This window comes from Pelecanus crispus, chromosome 3, assembly GCF_030463565.1.
Source record: "Pelecanus crispus isolate bPelCri1 chromosome 3, bPelCri1.pri, whole genome shotgun sequence".
Lineage (NCBI taxonomy): Eukaryota > Metazoa > Chordata > Aves > Pelecaniformes > Pelecanidae > Pelecanus > Pelecanus crispus.
This window is the reverse complement of record NC_134645.1, coordinates 79810851-79830858: the sequence shown is the minus strand read 5'-3', so window position 1 is coordinate 79830858 and position 20008 is coordinate 79810851. Positions and strand designations below refer to the sequence as shown.

The 20008-nt window shown below is 40.3% G+C and overlaps 1 protein-coding gene across 2 annotated transcripts in view; it reads right to left on the bottom strand.

The window, feature by feature from the left end:
- Nucleotides 1-728: 728 nt before the first annotated feature.
- Nucleotides 729-20008, bottom strand: part of CDK19 (cyclin dependent kinase 19) — a 134367-nt gene continuing 115087 nt past the window's right edge. For both annotated transcript variants that reach the window (XM_075707471.1, XM_075707472.1), the window contains 7 exons: nucleotides 19608-19751; nucleotides 19282-19351; nucleotides 18116-18188; nucleotides 13721-13818; nucleotides 12081-12159; nucleotides 7830-8096; nucleotides 729-4158 (listed from right to left, as the gene is read on the bottom strand). In XM_075707471.1, the coding sequence (XP_075563586.1) occupies nucleotides 4027-4158; nucleotides 7830-8096; nucleotides 12081-12159; nucleotides 13721-13818; nucleotides 18116-18188; nucleotides 19282-19351; nucleotides 19608-19751 (863 nt within the window). In that variant the 3' untranslated portion in view covers nucleotides 729-4026. The remainder of the gene's footprint in view (nucleotides 4159-7829; nucleotides 8097-12080; nucleotides 12160-13720; nucleotides 13819-18115; nucleotides 18189-19281; nucleotides 19352-19607; nucleotides 19752-20008) is intronic.

Genomic DNA, 20008 nt, shown 5'->3' with positions numbered 1-20008 from the left:
ATTTCAAGAGTGACATCAGGACAACTTAAAAGCAGTAAACTCTCAACTCTAGAATGAGAAACAAGTATTTTGCTTCATGGTTTTGCTAGCCCATTGGCACGGGCACTGCCGAATGTGGCCACCACAGATCTGGAGCGGCAAAGTTTTGTGGCAGCATGAGGCGCATACACAACAATTTCTAATGAAAACTACAAAAATGAAAGATGCGTGCATGAAAATATTAGGAAAAAAAAATAACTGAATACAGACAGGCACACTTCCACAAGTAGTAAACATGGGAAAATACAACTAGAACAATTTGAAAAGTTACTACGTTACATATATAAAAAGTTCTTTAAATTGCTGTTAAAAAGGACATGTTCTGTCCAGATTTTGTGTAATACTTTTTAGTGTCTACACAAGACAAATTTTTAAAAAAATTAAATAGTATTAATTTACTACTAAATATTTAGGAGATAACAGTGCATTAAGGACTTTTTTTTTTCATATAGTAATACACATCGCTCCTGTCTGGCGACATTTTTAGAAGATTACGTATGGCCTTATGTACAATACATTTATTTAATCCTAAAACAATTCTTTGCTTAATGGTGTTAAAGTACCATTCCTGAAGATTATGAAGGGGAACTAAGCTTATTATGTTTATATAAAATATTATACATATTTGAACACCTCTAGCTTCCCGCCACCCCTCCCGCTACGAACGCTCTTCCCTCCCCCTCCCCAGATACAGTGTCACAGATACAGTGCAGGACTCGCAGCTTTCCCTACATTTTTCCTTCATTGTGCAGTTTGTGCTACATAAACTTCACCCACGCGGACCAGGCTGCTTATCCCATTCATTCCCCATGCGTTTGTTTCCTCCGAGCCACGATGGGAAAAGCTGTACTCAGCGGCCCGCTCTCCCACCGGGCGACCAGGATGGAGAAGACGGCTCTGCCGGTGTCGCCGGCCTCTCTCGTTACCGGTCTGAAACACTTTGGTGAGGGTGTAAAGGCTACGGGCAGAGCCAGAGCTATGGGCGCTAATGAAACTGCACAGGCAAAAAAATAACATAAAAATGACGTGGTCCTGGCTTCCCACGACACACTGCACGATTCACTTCTGAAAGCGGAGCGTTTCCACCTCGCGGGATGACCCCTGGGAAGCCAGGCTTCTTCCACCACGACTGCCACCCACCCTGGCAACGCTCGTCAAGCTCCCAAGAAAAGGCGAATTATGTCACCACCAGGAAGGAACGAGAAGAGTGCGCACAGCCGACATTTCGCAGTAAATGCTTTTGTTTTTATTCACTCTCCTCCCAGCTGTGAGTTTGAAGGCAATGGAGGAAGTCAGCTCGGCTTCACGTGTGCGCACAGGAGCTAGAGAGGAGCAGCGTGTGGTCATCTATCAGACCTAACGATAACGAAGGCAGAAACGCCAGTTCAGCTTAGAGAGAGGTCGTGGCAGTCACTCTAGAAGCTGGAAGCTCACTCAATTAGAGCACCTTACATTGCTGTGAAGTTTCACACCTACATACAGATTAATCTACACCATGATTTTGCCTTATTGGCACAAAAGCCCACCTTAATTAACCGTACGGTCTCCCCACCACCTCCTGACGTTATATGAATTTTGATGATCAGCTGCAGGTCACGGTAGGGAGAAGAAGTGTTAGATAAACTGTAATGGAAAAGACAAAAGGATTTTGAGAGAACAGAAGGATGAAGAGAACAGGAGGGGACAAAAATTACTCTGCCAAAGGTCAATTTCCAGAAATTTGGCATTCAAGTCACAAAAATATAAAAGAAATGTTACTTTATGGCATTGGCCAAATATCCATTAGCTCAAAGGTACCTCATCCTAACATCAGCAAGAGGCAAGACATTCCACTTACGGAAAGAATGCAACCCCAGACTCATTGAAATAAAATAACGGAATAATTAAAATCTGTTCTTTCAAACAGGCTACTGGGGTATGTATAATATGTAGCATTTCAAGGGTTACACATTGAAAGAATCCTTCGGGAGATTATTTTTCCCCAGATAATTTTTCCTTCAAATTGCTTAATTTAATTTTCACCACCTTCTTACCCATTTGATGACAAAAGCAGGTTTTAGTTGCTTTTCCAGAGAAGCTGGGTGTTGTCAAAACCACATGATGGTAGATACGGCCAAAGCAAGCCAACTGCTCACGAAAGGTATGAAAACAACACGTGTTGTTGAGGAAGAAGGGGCCACTAAAGGTGATTGGGAGATCAAATCCAGCAGAAACATGTATGTATCTAGCTGTGATGAAAAGCATTCTCCTCGGAGCAAACAGATTTACTCATCTTGCCAGGTCTGATCACAACTTCAGTGTGACTGTGTACGGGTATATACAATCTTTTTGTATGGACACAGGACAGAAGAGAACACACTGCGGTGTAAGAGCCTGTAACGTTAACTGTTTACACGTAAACTCTTCTCACTTCACCTCTTCTCTGGACACCAGCTGTAGAAGCTCGCTGACGTTACATTGCTAGTAGCTTTCTAAAAACATTTTCCCAGGTTTTCTGCAACAAGAGCCAGCCTTATTTCTGAAGGCTGAAGGAAAAATGAAGCTGTCCCAAATTACATGTTGTGTCTCTCCGAATAACTGTGGTTGCAGAAGTTGGACAATAATCCTCTGATTATGCTTCTGAACTCTTATTTACTGGGGATTTTCTGCCAGCTACCCATCCACTTACAGTCCTTAGGCACAATCAAAACATGTTTGCTCTAGGGAAAAAGAAACATTCCAGTGCAATCAAGCGCATCTGGTGTAACTAATCTGGGTTAATCACAGCAATGTGAGGGACACAGAATATGCATTATAAACATGAAAAAAGAACAATTTTCAACATGCTTTTCAAACTGCACAATAATTTCTCTTAATTATTAATTCTAACATAAAATGATTAAATGCATTTGTTTTCACAAGTCTTAGGATTTCTGTCACCTTTATATTTAGAAAACTGACTCAGGAATGTAAAAAGAAAGCTAAATTTATAGAACTATCCCATACATTAATCAGCTGCTTAACAGAACAACAAGCCCGTCATCCACATTCCTACTGAGACTTGAGGGCAGTAAATACATTTTCCTGACTATTTTGGTGTCCAGCCTGGGAAGACATTCCATTCTTCTGTTCCAACAGATCCTGAAAGCATCTCCTTTTTATGTGACTGTCCTGGTTTCATTTAAAATAACGCTTAATTTAAAACTAGTCAGACCATGATCACTGTGATTTCAAGAATTCAATGTGAATGAGTTAAGAAATATCAGCAATCTTCTGTTTGGCGTTCAGTCCAGTAGCATGAAGCGTATTTGTCGCTGCAGAGACTTGGGTGCATTTTTTTCTTTTTTCCTTTTTCTTTTTTTAATTTTATTTATTTTTTAATTTTTTTATTTTTAAGACCTTGCCTGAAAACTAGACTAATAAAAACAGAATAGTAAAATACTCTGGAACAGTAAAATTTTGCTGTTCTTGACATCCATGAGCAAAACAGTAATATCCTGTGAAAATAACATAGTGCTTTAAAAAGGTGCAATATACCTGTATAGCTAAACTGGTTTGCCTAGTATAAAACTAACTATATACAAGCTTGAAAGCCTGGGAGTTCAAGATTTTAAAACTTTAAAATCCCATCAAAGAGATTGAAAAGACAGATTTATGGCAATCACTACAGCATAAGGAAGGTGCACCAGGAATCCTTCAAAATTCCAAAGGTTAAAGAAGTTAAGTGCTGGGTTCAGATCAGAAGGGTTCATTAGAGTAACCACAATGGAGCACATGCAAGGGCAGGTAGGAAGGATAACTCCACGAGAATCTCCTTTATGGCAATAAAGGGATGGGGGTGGGAGGGGAAGTCTTCAGTGAGTGAAGTTTTCCTTTTGTCATCGTGAATTTTCATTCTGCATCAATCATAGTTTGTATTTTTGGTTCTTCTCATCATTATGAACTTCATATTGCTGGAGTCTTCTGGCTTTTAGTCCATTCCTTTCTGAGTGCAGTCTGTTAGCCCTCTCAGTACCTGTGAGACTGGTGAGACTGGTGATACTGGGAGCTCTGCTGAGACGACGTGGAATAGCCCATTGTACTCTGGGACTGAGAAGATCCCTGAATGTTGCTTTGGTAACTCAGGCGTGAGCTGGAGTGCTGCAGGAAAAGAGAGCGGGATCAGGGGAATGAAAACCAGCCTGTTCGGACTATGCAGCTCAGGAAAGTTTTAACCTCTGAAGCTCATTAAAACGTGACTGTTGGAGAAGCTGACTAAACAGTGTTACTGTTTAAAGTCCCATAAAACAAGTAATCAATCTGATCTGCAATCAGCCTTAACACAGCACACAAAATCCACAAGGTCACTGAGAGACACCTAGAAGTACGGCATGTACACACCATTTTTTGAAGGAAAAATACACAAGACAAAAGAGAGAGCAGACTCCATTTCAAAATTCAGCTGTTTCTTAAACTTACATCTATCATTCCTGTAGGTGCTATTAATGCAAAACCAAATTGCTAAGGCCACAAAAACCCTTTTCGAGATAGGTAATACTAAATGTTACAGAGAAGCAATTTATTCTGTTGCTGAGAAGACGACAACCGTGACCTAAGAGTTACTCAATTTATCTAAATGAAAAAATGTCCAGTAGGATAAAATAATTTTAGGTGAGTCTTTCAACCTGCTGCCTTATCTACTGGAAGCAAGGACAACTGCTTAATGATGGGCATGTGTATGTGCAATAACCTAACATTCATTTTCCTGATTGTTTTTTTTCCCCTCCAATGTTTGGGATATTAGCTCAGTGCATCATTTGCAACCTCCAGCCTGCTGAATTTCTCCTTTTATTACCATATCTATTCCCTGTCCCCAGAATGAATAATGCAAGCTGCAAAATAACGCAAGCTGCAAAATCACTTTGCATGAAAAATACTGCTCAATGGATAGGAGACTCTCTAGCAAGGTAAATCCCACCCCAGTCCACAAGACAGGAGAGTCTACAAAAACACCCCAAACTATTTGCGGTCAGTTTGTTTCCAGCCAAGTTAAGTGCAGGGTCAGGCAGCTATTCAATAGAGTTCTGTTCACTGTCTAGTTGATGGTTCTACTTGGCTCTGTCCAAGGGTCATCAGCGAGACTGTGGCCAACAGCAATCGTCTAGGAAAAGTGTTAAGAACCTATGTTCTGATTCAATATCAGGATTATGAGTTACAGAAAGCCTCTGGAGAAGTTCAAGTTCTGAATGGAAATCCCATGGAGACAGCGGGTTTATGAGAATACCACATCCTCCACAGACCAAGAATCTGCTCAGTGAAGGCAATACCCCAGTCAGCGGTCTCATCTAACCACTGGATCCCAACCAGGAGAGCTGTGAAAGCCTCCTGACAACTTCTCAGCTGCATGATGAAGAGCAGGAACCCAAAGTTCAGGCAGCGTAAAACACTTCTGCCCTTTGTTTCTGCACATAGCTTTATACCTTTAATTTTACATAAATTGTAAAACATACTAAACCCTAAAAATATCACATTACTTTTTCTGTGTTCTGTCTACTGTAGGAATATGAAAGTTGCTTTCAAGGTGAAGCACAGTGAGGCTCAAGAGAGAGAAATAACAGTCCCACCTTGCAGACCTCTGTATCTCAATGTAATATCAATGTAACTAATAGTTGTACGGAGTAACTTCACTTGTTTGTAAGGGTCAGTTTGACAGATAACAGCTCAGCACACTGGCTTTGGAAGAGATGCCTCCCAGCGGCACGTATGCTGTTAATAACCAGATTATGCTTGGCCTGCATGGTTAGATTGTTAACAGAGTGTCTGAAACCTGGAGTTTGTCTCAAAATTCTATTAGAAGTTGCAAAAGCTTTCAGAAAAGAAAAAGAACTGTGATAAATGCTATGACTTTGTAGGAACTCATTCTGGATGAAAAGCATCAGCTCACCATACTGAGCAAAACACCCAAGGTCCCATAAGGAATGCTCAGTAAAATTCAGCAAGGAATTCACACTGTCATTTGTGGAAGCAACATATATTGAGGTTGGTGAACTGCAAAAAAATTTCAATGGAGACTTCACAAGCTAAATGAAACTCAAAGCAAAGGGAATCTTCTTCCTACTTCTGAATAAGATATAATGGAGTAAAATTAATGCCATAAGACTACAAGAATGCATTAACTTGCCCATACTTATTTTTGTTCCACAGAAGAGAATTTGTTTTTAACGAAGCCAGACTTGGACAAATTGCAGACATTCCTTTCTGGAACAGAAGACAGTCAGCTAGAATTTAAGGGCAGATAGCCAAATGCAAGTGTAAAAATGGATAATCAGACCATACAATTTAGCAAGCGATGTAAAAGAAACATACAGATCATCATTTTGATGCCTGTGCTGTTAAAGTTTAGAAGCAAAAAGAGTCATAGGGGGTAAAAAAAAATTTCTAACTATCTGAAAAAAATTCCATTTAGACTGCTAGCAACTTGTATGGGGGAAGTTTGCCAACAATTCAGAGAGCTGTATAGGGATTCTATAATGGATATCATCAAATGCAGCACACCAGTCCTCAAAATACAGACCAAAACAGGCCAGCCATAAATACTGTATAGTCAGACAGCTGTAGTGATCTGTCCAGACCTCAAGCCTGTCTGGAACTTTTCAAAAAAGAAACCTAGTTGTCTTTACCCTTAAATTGCCCTCAATGCCTTCATGATCATTTGTAATTAAAAGAGTAAAACAGAAATGGGAGAAAAATGTCTGGCACTGAGAAATCAATTGTCTGTGGAGAAGGTCTGGAGGGCTATATCAAGGCAACTCCAAAGCTGGGTTTTTAAAAAGCTACTTATTTTAAGTTTAAAACAGCCTGAAAAGACCATTCTCCGAGGTGGGATCCTCTTGAAGGCTAGTAGCAGACAGAATCCCTAACATCTTTTAAAATCTACCTTTAATTAATCTACCTTTTTCTTATTCTGCTTTACAACTCATTACTGTCCCAGCAGGTATAAACTCACACGTATTGAAGATTTTGGTAAGTTCAATGCTTTCAATATTTACTGTAAGTCACTTTTTCAGTGGAAAATATAATTCTAGTAAGCAAAGACAAGTCTGCAAATCCAAAAATAATTCAGTGATACTGCTTTTACTTATGAATGCTACTGTACTGGAAAACATGAAATCTACTCAACCTTGGTCACATTAGAAACAATGCGTGTCTTTGTGCCCTACTTCAGCACGAATTAAACTGATGAACCAAAACATCGCTCCTGCGCTAACATGCACTTTTTCTTTAACATTACAAGTAGACTTAGCAAGATACTAGAATAAACTACAGAACCGCTCCATACATGTGATGATACGAGGTAAAATGAAGCAGGAATCAAATGAGAGAGCCTGATTCTAACTTTGCTTCTGCTTCTCAGGATCTTCTCAGATCTGCTTCTCACACAGGATTTTATATTGCCAATAGCCGAGTATCCTGAACTTGATCTAATGCAGCATTTATGTGCAAGGAATAGTTCCACTGGCTTCAGTAAGATTACTCTCAAACATAAAGTTAAGCATATATTTAAGTGCTTTCCTGGAGTGGACTAGCCCTCCACACTTTACAAGGTGCAGCAGATATGACTCATACTGGTATTCTATTGACAATTACTAACCACAGAACAAAACCTTTTTACTTTAAATCTTTAAACCCACATTTTTATCTAATATATCATAGCACGCCTGCTCAGGTTACGTGAGAAATTCATTAAAACATGATCTGTTCTTGCAGCAGGGAAGGGGGGAAATGACATTTTGGCCCTACAGTATGAGAAGCAGCAAAAACTCAAGAGGTACCTGATAATCTGAAGGCATGACAGGCCCGCCTGAGTTAGCGCCTGAAGGCCCTATGCGTGGTTTCTTGTTCGGAGGCACCTGGTTGAGGCTGGAGTCCTGGCTGTGCTGGAGTCCTGCGCCTGCGCCCCCTCCTCCCGCGCCAGTGCCCCCGGCCGTCCCGTTGGTCTGGGTGCTGTTCTGCTGCTGCGGCTGCGGCTGCGGCGGCGCTGCCTGCGGCTGCTGCTGAGGTGCTGTTTGCTGCTGATGTTGATTCTGCTGCTGTTGATTCTAGGGGAAGAAGCGACACAACACGGTCACTTGCTGTGAACTAGTTCGTGAGCTTTATGGAGTTGCCAACCCTGGTGCCACCGTGCCTGTGGAGGAGGAGACAGGGCCGCCTGCTCGATGGGAAAACACAGCAAGGCTGCGTGGTGGGAGAAACGCGTCCTCGGTACACTCTTGCACACTTTGTGGGGGTATCCCATTTGTGGTCGTTTTGTTTTTTTTAACAAAGCAAGCTAGACTAAAACTGGAAGGATGGTCTAGTGCCTCCTACAGCTAGCCAAGTGCTCAAAGAGGAGGACAGAAGGAATCATTTATAAAGCAGTAGTCACCTAATGAAATGAATCAAAACCCCCAAAATTTCACTAGTGCTCAGTGGCAGACGTGGTGAACCACAGTAAATTATTCTAAGTGCTTCAACAGCCTTGTTCACTCAGAATCAAAACCACTTTTCAAACTTTCACAAATGACACGTTACAACAACCCGAAGGAGGCCGGCAGCATTACTGCCAGAAAGGTAAGCGAATTGAGACCAGAGAAATGATATAATTTCTTCCAGGTTGCAAGGAAGTTCTGTTGCAGAACCAGAAATGGGTTTCATTACTGTTTTGCTCTCCTGTGCTTTTAAGTACCTTGTAACAAGTGGTATACTAGCAATACAGTCCAGCATGGCATGCTAGGTATAGGGTCAGAAATTCTTATTAAAATAGGAGAAAAGTGAACAGTGACCAGAGACAAAGACAAAAGAGGAGGAAAGAGCTGAAGGAAGAATCTGGCAAGAGAAGGAGAAGACTAGCACAGGAAGAGAAGCCAGACAATTAAGATGACACTGGGACCTAGCCAGAAGAGAGACAAAGGGAAAAGTGCCATGAAAGGGAGAAAAAAGTTAAGAAGGGGAACACAAGAGCAAAAGACATTGTACTCTTCTGGCTTCAGAGGGCTACAGACCATAAAGAGTATTAGGGAACTGGAGGGAAGGTTAGAAAACCAACAGAGTGCAACTCTGCCCTCCATGGTTATAGTTACAAGGAAAGACCACCCATTTGTCTGCTTTTGAGCAGCAGGGATGGCTCCTCCATCAGAGCACTAAAGCACATAAGACAATTGCAAAGAAAAGCAATTTTGCTCCAAATGTGAGATATGTCACTTGTTCGTCATGGAAAAAAACTAGAATTGACATGGTTTGAATTAAAAAGCCTTACTACCCTCCCTCCCAGTATACTGTATGGAACATTTCAGGATGGTCTTTTTTTCCTGGAATATCTGCTAATATAATTATCAAAGTTTTAGTACGGTGGCCTTTTATAAAAACCTCACTTTACTAGTTTCTCAGAAATCATGACAACCAGTTGTCACTAGCAGAAAATTCCTGATGCCCCCAATCTCCAAGAGGCATTTAGTTACCGCAGTTAAATGACATAAGATCTGTATCTATGCCATTCATCACAACGGTCTTCTCAAGATATGTTCAGATGAAATTTGCAATGATATATTCATTTAAGATTACAAAGAAGCCTTATATCTTCAAGGACTTAAGAGGTAGTTTGCATTTCCTTTCACATTTAGCAGAACCAGTAATGTATCCTCCTGCTTGTAGTCTTCAAATCCTGTCTCAGTCAGATTCTGTTTCCCAGGATATTTAAACTTCAATAATTTTAAAAGCTAATCAAGCTAGCTTGTAAAAAACAAACAAAACAATTGTTAAGAAGCATTTATCTTTTCATAATGGTTTGAGCTTCACTTACATAAACAAACACCAGTAACTGAGGCGGTATTTGTGCTAGAATTCCAAAATTTGTGTTTTCATAGGGGTGTTTGCATGCAAGTGAGGTGGTTGCTACCGCAAGAGCTGAAAAACTGCAAATTTGTTATGTGTAAACAAATATTGCAGGAACTCTCAGAATTAAAGACAACAGTTTGTCATAGGTGCCATGTTTTGCACTTTGGATATTAGCACAAAATCTACCTGACTAGTCTGAGCTTGCTCTTCTGTGCAGCTACTACTGCTACTGCCTGGGTAGAGACTGAGATCTACTCTGTCAGACTCTGGCTGGGGTCTACCTGAACCACCTTAGCACACAAAACCAGCTTACGCCAGCAAAAACATCATCCTCAGGTCAGTCTAGTGGTTCCTAAATGAATAAACTTGTAAAAGGTCTACAGATAGCAACATATTACCACATGTCACCTCTCAGGCACAAATTAGCAAAATGAAATTCTGGTCCTACCTAGAAACGAACCCAGCAGAAACTTGCCTAAGAAAATTTGAATGAGAAAAGAATCTTTTCACTTTGTTTTACAAACACTCATTTTAGCTTTGCTGACTAATGATTAACCATTTTGAAGAATGGATGCTTATGTTAAAGGTTATTCAATTCAGATGCAAGTTCCAAATAAACAAACACAGAGAACTACTCTAGGTTTCCAAAGGACCATATAGATATTTATGGTTTAAAAAAAAAAAAAAACAACCAAAACAAAACCAGAAACTAACAGTATTAAAAAAAAAATCCTTTCACTTGCAACAACATCATAAAGAAACAAAACATGGCACAGATCCAACTTTCAGAATATCCTTTACCTTCACATTTTCTACACCGTGGGAACACAGTCAGTGGGTAATGCGTGACTTATATTACCTAAATGGTCTGAAAAAAGTTTAATTTGGAGTGTGCATAAATACGTGACTGTCCCCAGCAATCTCAAAGACCATTTATATAATGGCTGTTTTGAATATAAACATGCCATTGTTCCCCCCCTGCAACACTCCCAGGAAAAAGACAGATATTTACTTTTAAATACACTGACTTAACAAAAGCCAGTCATTTTAAGTTGCAAGGTTTGTTCTTGTTTTTGAAGCTGTGAGAGTTGAAGCAAAGCTAGTAACTAAAGTACAATCAAATCAGCATCATGACTTTCATTGTATTTTTGCTTAGGTGCCTGTTTCCTCTTTCTGAAAAAAACTTATCTGGACACAACAATCCAGGAGGTTACCACTTGTTCTCATTACAGAAGAATCTATGGTATCTTTTCCAAAAACAAAATTTGCTGTCTGAAACGTATTGTGATAGGTGTACTTTTAAACTCAGCTGGTTTCTCACGTTACACAGAAAATCTGAAAACAGAAGATGCATGTAAATAAATGGTTTCTCCAGAAGACTGACAGTCCTTCTCATGTAGTCCTCAGATAATTACAGTTTAAGGCTGTTTTCTTCACATTTTGCGAGCTATACATTACTGTTGGTAACAAACACTTTTAAGCAAAAAGAACAAGCTGTTTCGTACACTATAGCACCATTGTCCAGCCTTCACAGCATGATGGGACAACCACCACAGTCACGTAGCACAGCTGAGCTATACACACAAAGCAGGTCAGGTTATGTTCCAAACACACCAAAATTTATTATGCACACAAACAAGTTCTTGCCCATGTCTATGGGGCTATGGGAAAGAAAGTATTCGCTACCAGAACAGTTCACACTCCTTATTACTCCTTTGTCTGAGGGCCCTTAAAACATGATCAGGAAGCTGTGTGCAGACGGATGAAATGTTCTGATGTAGTGCCAGAAGCATGCTGCCACTATTTATTTGAGACCCTGACAGCCATCTACTTTCAAATGGCTGGAGGTATGCCAGTCATACAATGGAAATGCCATTCTTTTCATGTGATCACAATGTATTTTCATCATGCGATGCAGGAGGAGGTAGCAAGGTCCTCTTGGAATGAGGGCAGCTGAAAGCAGGCTTCTGCTGACAGAACAACCCATCCAGCTCATTCCCCACAGGTCAGGGCAAACCGTACTGGTGATACGGCCTGAGACACCCCAAAGTTATTTGATACTTTTAATCTGTCTGGGAAGCAGTTTTAAGAGAGCCTTGCCTGGAAAACATATTTTTGGTTAACTCTTCACATTCCATTAGTTTTCATTTGGTAGCACCATGACTTTTTCTTATTGCATACTTAAAAGAAAAAAAAAAAGTTTATTATACCTTATCCCCTTTCTCTTCAGGTTCATCTTCGTTGAGGAATTCTCTTTTAGGATATGGAATCTGACAGCCAGCAAATACACTGAAACACAGTAAACAGTAAACACTCCACAAATAGGTACACATGACACACATTTACTTAATGCTATATTAAAAATAAGTGAATATAACACAACTTAATTTCTTGTATTTCATGAGTCCTCTTTCCATAAGTGAGTGGCACTGTGAGCACCCAAGACAGCAGCAGATACCAGCAGCTAGGTGCTGATCATAGTGTCAGAGCCCTCTTTGCTGTTGGCATGAGGCCATCATTTAGAAATCATGGCATGGTTGAGCGTGCCTGAATGCCAGAACGACCACTTGTTAATCCAGATGCCAAAATGAACAAACAAAGTGTCAGAGGTTCCACAATGCCTAGTTGGAACATGCATGGCTTACTGAATAAAGGGCCTGATCCAAAGAGTACTAATGTCTTATGAGCCCGCCTTGGCTTAGAGCAGGCTTAAATATATTTGCCAATCACAACCGCAGAGTTACTTTTAATTAGCTTCTCAGGTCTTGTTTAGAGAAAAAAAGATAGCTTTTAAATTCATCTGACTAATGGGATTTGGAACATTCCTTAATGTTTATGGCAGAGACTTTATCATAATGTTATCCTGTAATCCATGCAGAGCTATAGCTCTACACAGGATAGTATCAGATAAACACTAAATAGAAAATTACTGGCAAATCTTGACCAGTATCAATTTCTTAGATTTCTGTGCCAGCATTCAGAATACAATCAACATGACATGATTATTTAAAGTGTGTAAATAGTTCCTAATCTAGCTGCTATGCAGTGTTTGGCTTATCCAAACAGAAAAAGAAAGAAAAAACCCAACCAACTAGTCTCAACTAGACTCCTTTAGCACTCCAGTGGCTGTTCCCTCCTTTCAGTGTTGCCTGCTAGCTGAGGAACCAGTGAAAGCAAAGGTGGAAGTCTCCCTGCATCCAGCTCCTATGGATCATAACGCTACAAACACCACCGTGCTTCTAAAAACTGGGAAGAGAAACTGGAAGAGGAAAGTCTGCCAGTAGGAACTGAATGTATCATTTGAATTTTTCATGACAATAAAACACATAGAGATAGAAAATCTGTACTCTCAAGCCTTCTGAACAAGGGACCTGTGGGATTTTAGGCCGTCATTGATCTCTTCACTCTTCTCTCCTCATGCCGTTACCCTGTGCAAAAGGGCATGGGAAGGGGCTGTAATTCAGAGAACTGTCCTAGTCCTCGAGAGAGGCACAATGACACCAGGCAATGGAGAAGAGGGCTCTGTGAGGCTGTGTAAGGCAGAACAGAACGGGGCACAGATTAATTCTCTAAATACTGCAATAATATTGTCACACTAGCTTTGGTAGTATGTTCAGAGTTACACCACTAGTGCGGTACTGGGTTATCGTCCATGACCACTCAGTTCTGGCATCAGTAGATACAGACACTTCAGTACTACACTAATAGTTTCTCCTGAGCATGCCTGAGCTACTACTTCTTGAGGATATAGGCTGATATCTGTGAATTTTTCAGTTGTCATCTCATTTCAGAGATTAATGTTTAGCAGAAAGAAGACACCCCTAAAGAGCACAGAAGAGGGCATACATACTCTGATGTAGGCAGAGGATCCTCTTGAAAGTAGGGGTCCTGCAAAGCCTGCTCTGAGGTAATTCTCTTTGTAGGGTCCATAGTAAGAAGCTTCTGAAGCTGCAAAGCATAACATTAAAAATAGAAAAAAGCTTATCAAACTATCATTTTTCAAACTATGACTTACATGTCTTGGATTGTGGATTGTTAAATTATTTGTGGCTTGTCCAGACAAGCCTAAGTTAGCATTGCCTGTTCAGAAAAGTTCCCAAGAACTAGAATGCATATCCATCAAAGCACTACAGCTGTGAAGCACTTCTCATGTAAGAAATACAGTTAAGTCTATCAGGCAATATTAATTGCTAAGGCTGAACCACTGTGCTAAAGTGACACTAAATTCAGCTATTACAGGTTCATAAAGCATCATTTCTAAATAAAGATGTTTTATTGTGGCACATGTACAGCTGTTATACTGTTCTGTACTGCTGACACAGCAGGAAAAAAGTGTCAGAAGAGACTGAACGTGACCAGGACTCTCCATATCACTTTAGGTACGGAAACAATAAATCTTCATCTCTCATTCTGGTGACATTCTCCAGTCAGAGCACTCTGCCACTCACGCAGTTCGCAATCCCACTCTAATTGGTATTGAAATGAGAAAGAGGAGGAACAGACCCTTTCTAGTAACATTTCTTCCTTGCCAGGAGGAAAGCAATAATAAATTTATTAGCTAGAATGCTGTTGACTGCAGCAGGTATGAAAGAGAATTACAGTATATTAGTAGCCTAAAACAGGAATTATAGGGATAACATACCATTTCTAGTTATTTATCACATTGTAATAAACTCAACAGTAGGAAATTTGGGTGCTCAAATTACATCATACAGTATCCTGCTCTCACACAATACTCTCCTACTTCAAGCCAACAGTGAAAATGAAATTCCTTCTGCAAAGCACATCTTAGCTCAAACTCGATCTTCCAGGCCCCCAATAAAAATTCCCTGGATGTCCAGCAAAAGAACGCGATTTTGGCATGGGTGTTTGGGGCATTTTGTTCTGATCAATCAAAAATCTGTTATACAATTCTGTACTCTCTATATAGTAAACAGCCTCAGTAAAAGCACTTGTCCTGATCAAGACAGACGATTTGCTCTATTTCCTTTCTCAGTAGTTGTAGTTAACCCTACTTTGTAGATGAGGTCTTATAAAATTCTCTGCACTTTTGCCACTTCCTTCCCACCTCTCCCTATTCCCATACTTTATGTGCCATGGACCCCAACAGACTGACAACAGAACAAAGAGCCATTTGGGCTGTCTCTCCACCTATTGGTTCGCTTGCAACCAGCTCCTGAATTGATTCCTGTTGCTTGTCCAGAAATACCCCTCAAGATGGTCCTGCATTGCACACACCTGGAGAGTTTGCATGGCACACTTATTTACTGTGTTTTGTGTTGTCAGATAACCCTTAACCCTATGTTTTCTGCGTATCTTAACAAATTCAACCTCTAATGTGCTGTTGGCTCTCTACACAGTGACCTCACATGATACAATGAATACAAACAACAGTTTTGCTATTCAGCATCTTTATTTCAAATCACCACCTCTCCCTATGTGTAAAATTTTTGCTAGTTTTAGCGGCTTGTGACACCATTACAGGTGATGCAAAGTTCTTCTCCCCGGTTCCTCCAGAGTGACAGCAGGGACAGACACACACGTTCTGTATAAGGCAACTCCTGGTCTTTGGTACCAGGTGTGGTCATTGACAGACGAGAACAGGACATCAGCTTCTGCCCCCTGGACTCCTTCCCTGGAACTGGTTGCTGCAGCACTACTCAAGAGAAAGCTCCTCCGGCTTTCTGCCATATAGCACCCTCATCACAAGCTGCCTCCATACATGACCTGTATTCTTTGTCATTCTTTTTCTTCTGCCACAGCAGAAGATCTAAAAATATCTTGGACCTTTTAATGATCTGCTCATTCCCTTAGTAATCCCCCTCCACCTCAGACGATATAATCAGTTTGCCCATTCCACACACAACATCATTCCAAGTGAGATATACTGCCTATCAGTGGTGCTACTGTGAACCAACTTTCTTTGACAAAGTCAGGTTTTCTGTAGCTTCTGTTGCTCCTAGGAAACTGAATAAAAAACGGCTGGACCCAATTTGCTTTCAGAGTAGCAGCTGCTAACACCATATAGAAAGCCTGTGAGACTGGACTTCATCAACAGTCTCATACTTCTCAGCAGCTCTCAAGATTGCTTGCTGTCAGGCTCTAACTGGCCTGACATGACAGCTATAAATACTATGCTTGTAACTTTTCCAGGACAGCAAGAACCTGGATGGAAACTGGATGAACTCTTCCTGGATGGAAAACATTCTGCCCTTCATGTAGATATTAACATTCAATGTCAATCAGCAGAGTGGCACAATATCCTCCTCTTTGTCAAGAGTCACTTGCTATCCTGCACTGATGCCATATTTTCTCTATGTGCCACACTTTATGTACTCATTAGCACAAAGTCTTGACCAATGAAGGTTACAAAGTAGATGTCTTCAGAGGTCACCTTGCAAGACAGAGGTAACCTCATAAAAATAACATATGAACTCCTTGGATATGAACAAGGAGTTTTAGGGAGTCTGCTTCAGAATACATGTACCTCAAAGCTTACTAGCAGACATATTTCTAATCTCTCAATTTGGGAGAGCAATGCACACCTTTCCTTCAAGACCTGCTGGTTTTTAGCATCTTTCACAAGATACGGCAGGTACTGAGGCTTTTTGCTGTAGCATGGTTGTGGCAATTCAGGTAGATGGGCCGCCTCAGTGCAGCCATGAGGTATCAAGAAGATGGCCCATGTTCCTGGGCATTCTTATGCAAAGCTCTGTGAGACTGACCTATATGAAACCAGCCTCCATCTCTGTTGTTGATGACTACATCACCCTTATTCATCTCTGATTATTAACAGTGAGAAAGAGAACCTACCTTGCTAAGAAAACTGTCGTCTTCATGATGTTCAGAAAGAGCCCTTAGACTTTTGGATATCTCAGTTCTCATTCTCACAATTATATAGGGCAAAACATAGGTAGATACCTATCTATTTGTTCAGTCGCCCTGTAATAACCTTGTCTCACTACTTCTCCATCATTAAAAGTTACTTTGTTTTTTTATATATATATATATATATAAAAATATATAAAAATCTATAATATGCCTTCGGGTGGCAAAATATGTATATATATTTTGCCACCCTATGGTTAGTTTTGTGTTCTTTGGAGATCTGGTTAATATTTCCCCTTGGAAAAGTAGCCTACCCATCCAAGATGACTCTCAACTCAGTGTTCATAGCTTTCATGAATTAACCATGTAAGCTGTCAGCAACACATTTGCTTCTTTGCCTTTCTACCAGGCTTTCTGGTGGCTTCCACCTTTAGTAGGAAAACAGGGGGAAATTCAGGTGCTAACTAACGATGTCTCTTACAATTGTTGTCTTTTCAATTAGATTCTTCCTCCAGATCGTTCCAATGTGTGCCCAGTAAGTTGAGTTTAAGGATTTGTTTTTTTTTCCTTGAAGTCTCACACTTCTTATGTGAATGCTTCCCTTCCACCCACTTGGGACCAACCTATTCTGTTTCCACAGCTATTTGTGTCACCATCCAGCAGCTACTAACAAGTCAAAGAGCAAATCTTTGCCAGGACCTAGAGAGAAGACTGCTATGCTGAATCTGTAACTAGTGATGAAAACAGACCACTAGAACTCAAGCTGCACCAACAGTCTCATTACAGAGACTCCCCGTTCACAGCACTACAAAGTCACTTTGAACTTCATTCCTAAATTTAGACAGCACTAAGTCATCACAGAGGCATCCAGAAATGATGCTGTATTAGACAGAGCAACCCTGTATTCACCTACAATGAATGAGTCAACTAGGTAACCAGCAAATACATGTTTAGGGATATTGTTTGAAATCATCCACAAAACAGAGGTGGACTGTAGCCAGAGAGAAGAAGAAAAAAAAAAAAAAGACAACAATTACTACAGGAAATAATTAAATTTCTCCTTTCCTCTTCCCTTTCTTCACAAAACTCTTTAGCTCTTGAGAGCTCTTTAGCTCTCTGAAACACAGCACCAAATGTTGTCCCATTTGCACAGCAGACCTAAGGGTAAGGCTGGGTATACAAGTGCCTTGCAGATCTTAATTAGATAAGACCTTCAGAGCTTCAATACCAGCAGTTTAAGCACACCCTCAGCATGAATGTATATGAAGAAAACACATCTCAAAAATGGCCAGTTAGTGATAAATAGCTTTCTTTAACATTGGTGTTCATTAGAATGAGACAGAAGAACAGACATAGATATCACCATTAGAAATGCATTTCATTCCTATCATCACAATGATTTGCAAGTTGTACCTACCAAAAGAAAAACTTTGCTGTCAGGCTTGACTTTATGTTTCTCCATGTATTTTATGAGGCTACTATTGGCATATCTGAAAAATACAGTTAAACAAAGACATTTCTGAAATAATACAGCATTAAGAATAAGGAACTGTACCAAGTTCACAAAAACATTTATCAGCCCTTAACAAATAAACTGCAAAAAGAACTGCTATCAGAAAACATGTCAGATATTTATCTAGCAGTTGCACACATAAAGTGTGCTTTTCACTAACAGGACCAGCATCAGCTGCGTACAGATTATTTCCATGGAACATGCAGCTTTTATGGATAAGCTGTTGACATGGGCATATGACAGAGAAACTCAACTTGAAGTTTATGCCAAGTTTTCTAAAGCAACTCTGCCACAAAAAGTGTACAGCAGTTCGTAACAACCCAACAGCTAAGCTATTAAGTTATTTCCCACTGCAATTTGGCAGAGCAGTTAGTTTACCATTCTGTCTCCCTGGCCCCAGCCTGCAGCAAACCATACAGTCCTTATAGTTCCAAAGCTCAAAAATGCCCCAAATATGTATGACCTGTGCCTTGCCTTTAATCTACAAATCCAGAGGTTATCGATAGCCATTTTCAAAAGAAAGAAGCTTCGTGGACATATAAGCTTCATTATCTTGTCTAAAGCCAATGTAATGAACCCACAGCAGAGCTGGAAACAGAATCCAAACCTCCTGAATCCATGTCCTCTGCCTTACAATAGAGTCTGTGTTGCTCCTTAGACCCTCTGACTAATTTAGCCAAAGCACCAGGAAACACTAGAAGTGGAAAATTCTCAGATCTGCTGGTCAAAAGGACCAGGGAGGTGCTTCCCTATTCTTTCTCACACAAAATGAAGTTATCTTGAACAGCTAATGCAAGCGGTTTAAGCAAGCTCATTTGTCTGTGCCTGCCACAGATTAAATGGCACTTATGACGACCCCCTCTAGAGAAATGGGGAGGCCGCTCAGTTGATGCTTTTAACAAGCTGCTGAGGGAGAGAACGCCATTCAAGTGAAGCAGCTAATTCAAACAGGACAGCTGTCACAGCATTAGAACCCAGACACTCCGAAATCCCCTCCCCAAAATGCCAGAGGATAGGAGCCAATTCCTGCCTGTCTGCTACATTCATGTTGTTGCATTATCATCACTTACGTTGTTCTCCTAAAATCTTTCTGAAGAGTTGGATATTCTGGCATCTTCCTTATGTCTTCCCAATCTTTATCTTTGGTGAGGGGGGGAAAAAGGAGAATCATTTACAATTCTGAAAGCGTAGGTTAAGTAATACACGAGAAGAAATAACTACAGCAGTTGTTTGACTTCCTGTTTGTTGGCCACTGCTATTGTTCCATAATTGTCAGCATTTCCAAATCCATCAAACTGACAGCTTCGTCGTACCTATACAAACAACTAGTCATTTCCTTTAGAAAAAAAAACAACTCAGTAGCATTATGTCTGATGCTTTAATGAAAATAAATTACCTGCAGGGAATCCCATTACACTGAAAATGCGATCTAGCTGATCGTGATGAAAAGGATTACTTGTTTTGATGTCCTCCTGACGACAGTGAAATATAGGTTCTGAAGTCAATAGTTCAGCAAATATGCAGCCAATTGCCCAAATATCTAAGAAAGAAGAAGGATAATTTGTGCAAATTTACTGTACTTCATCACTGTAGTTTTTGTTTCTGCACAATTTCTCAACAACCTGTATAACCACAGTAAGATAAAATGCCTCACAGTATAATTACATACAGTACTTTAAAAATAATGCATTAATATAATACATAAAAAAGGGTAAAATCTGGAGATACAGCTCTTTTCAACCAAAACTGGAGTCTCCAAATTCTGCTTTACATTGTACACTGGCAGTCCAGCACTTA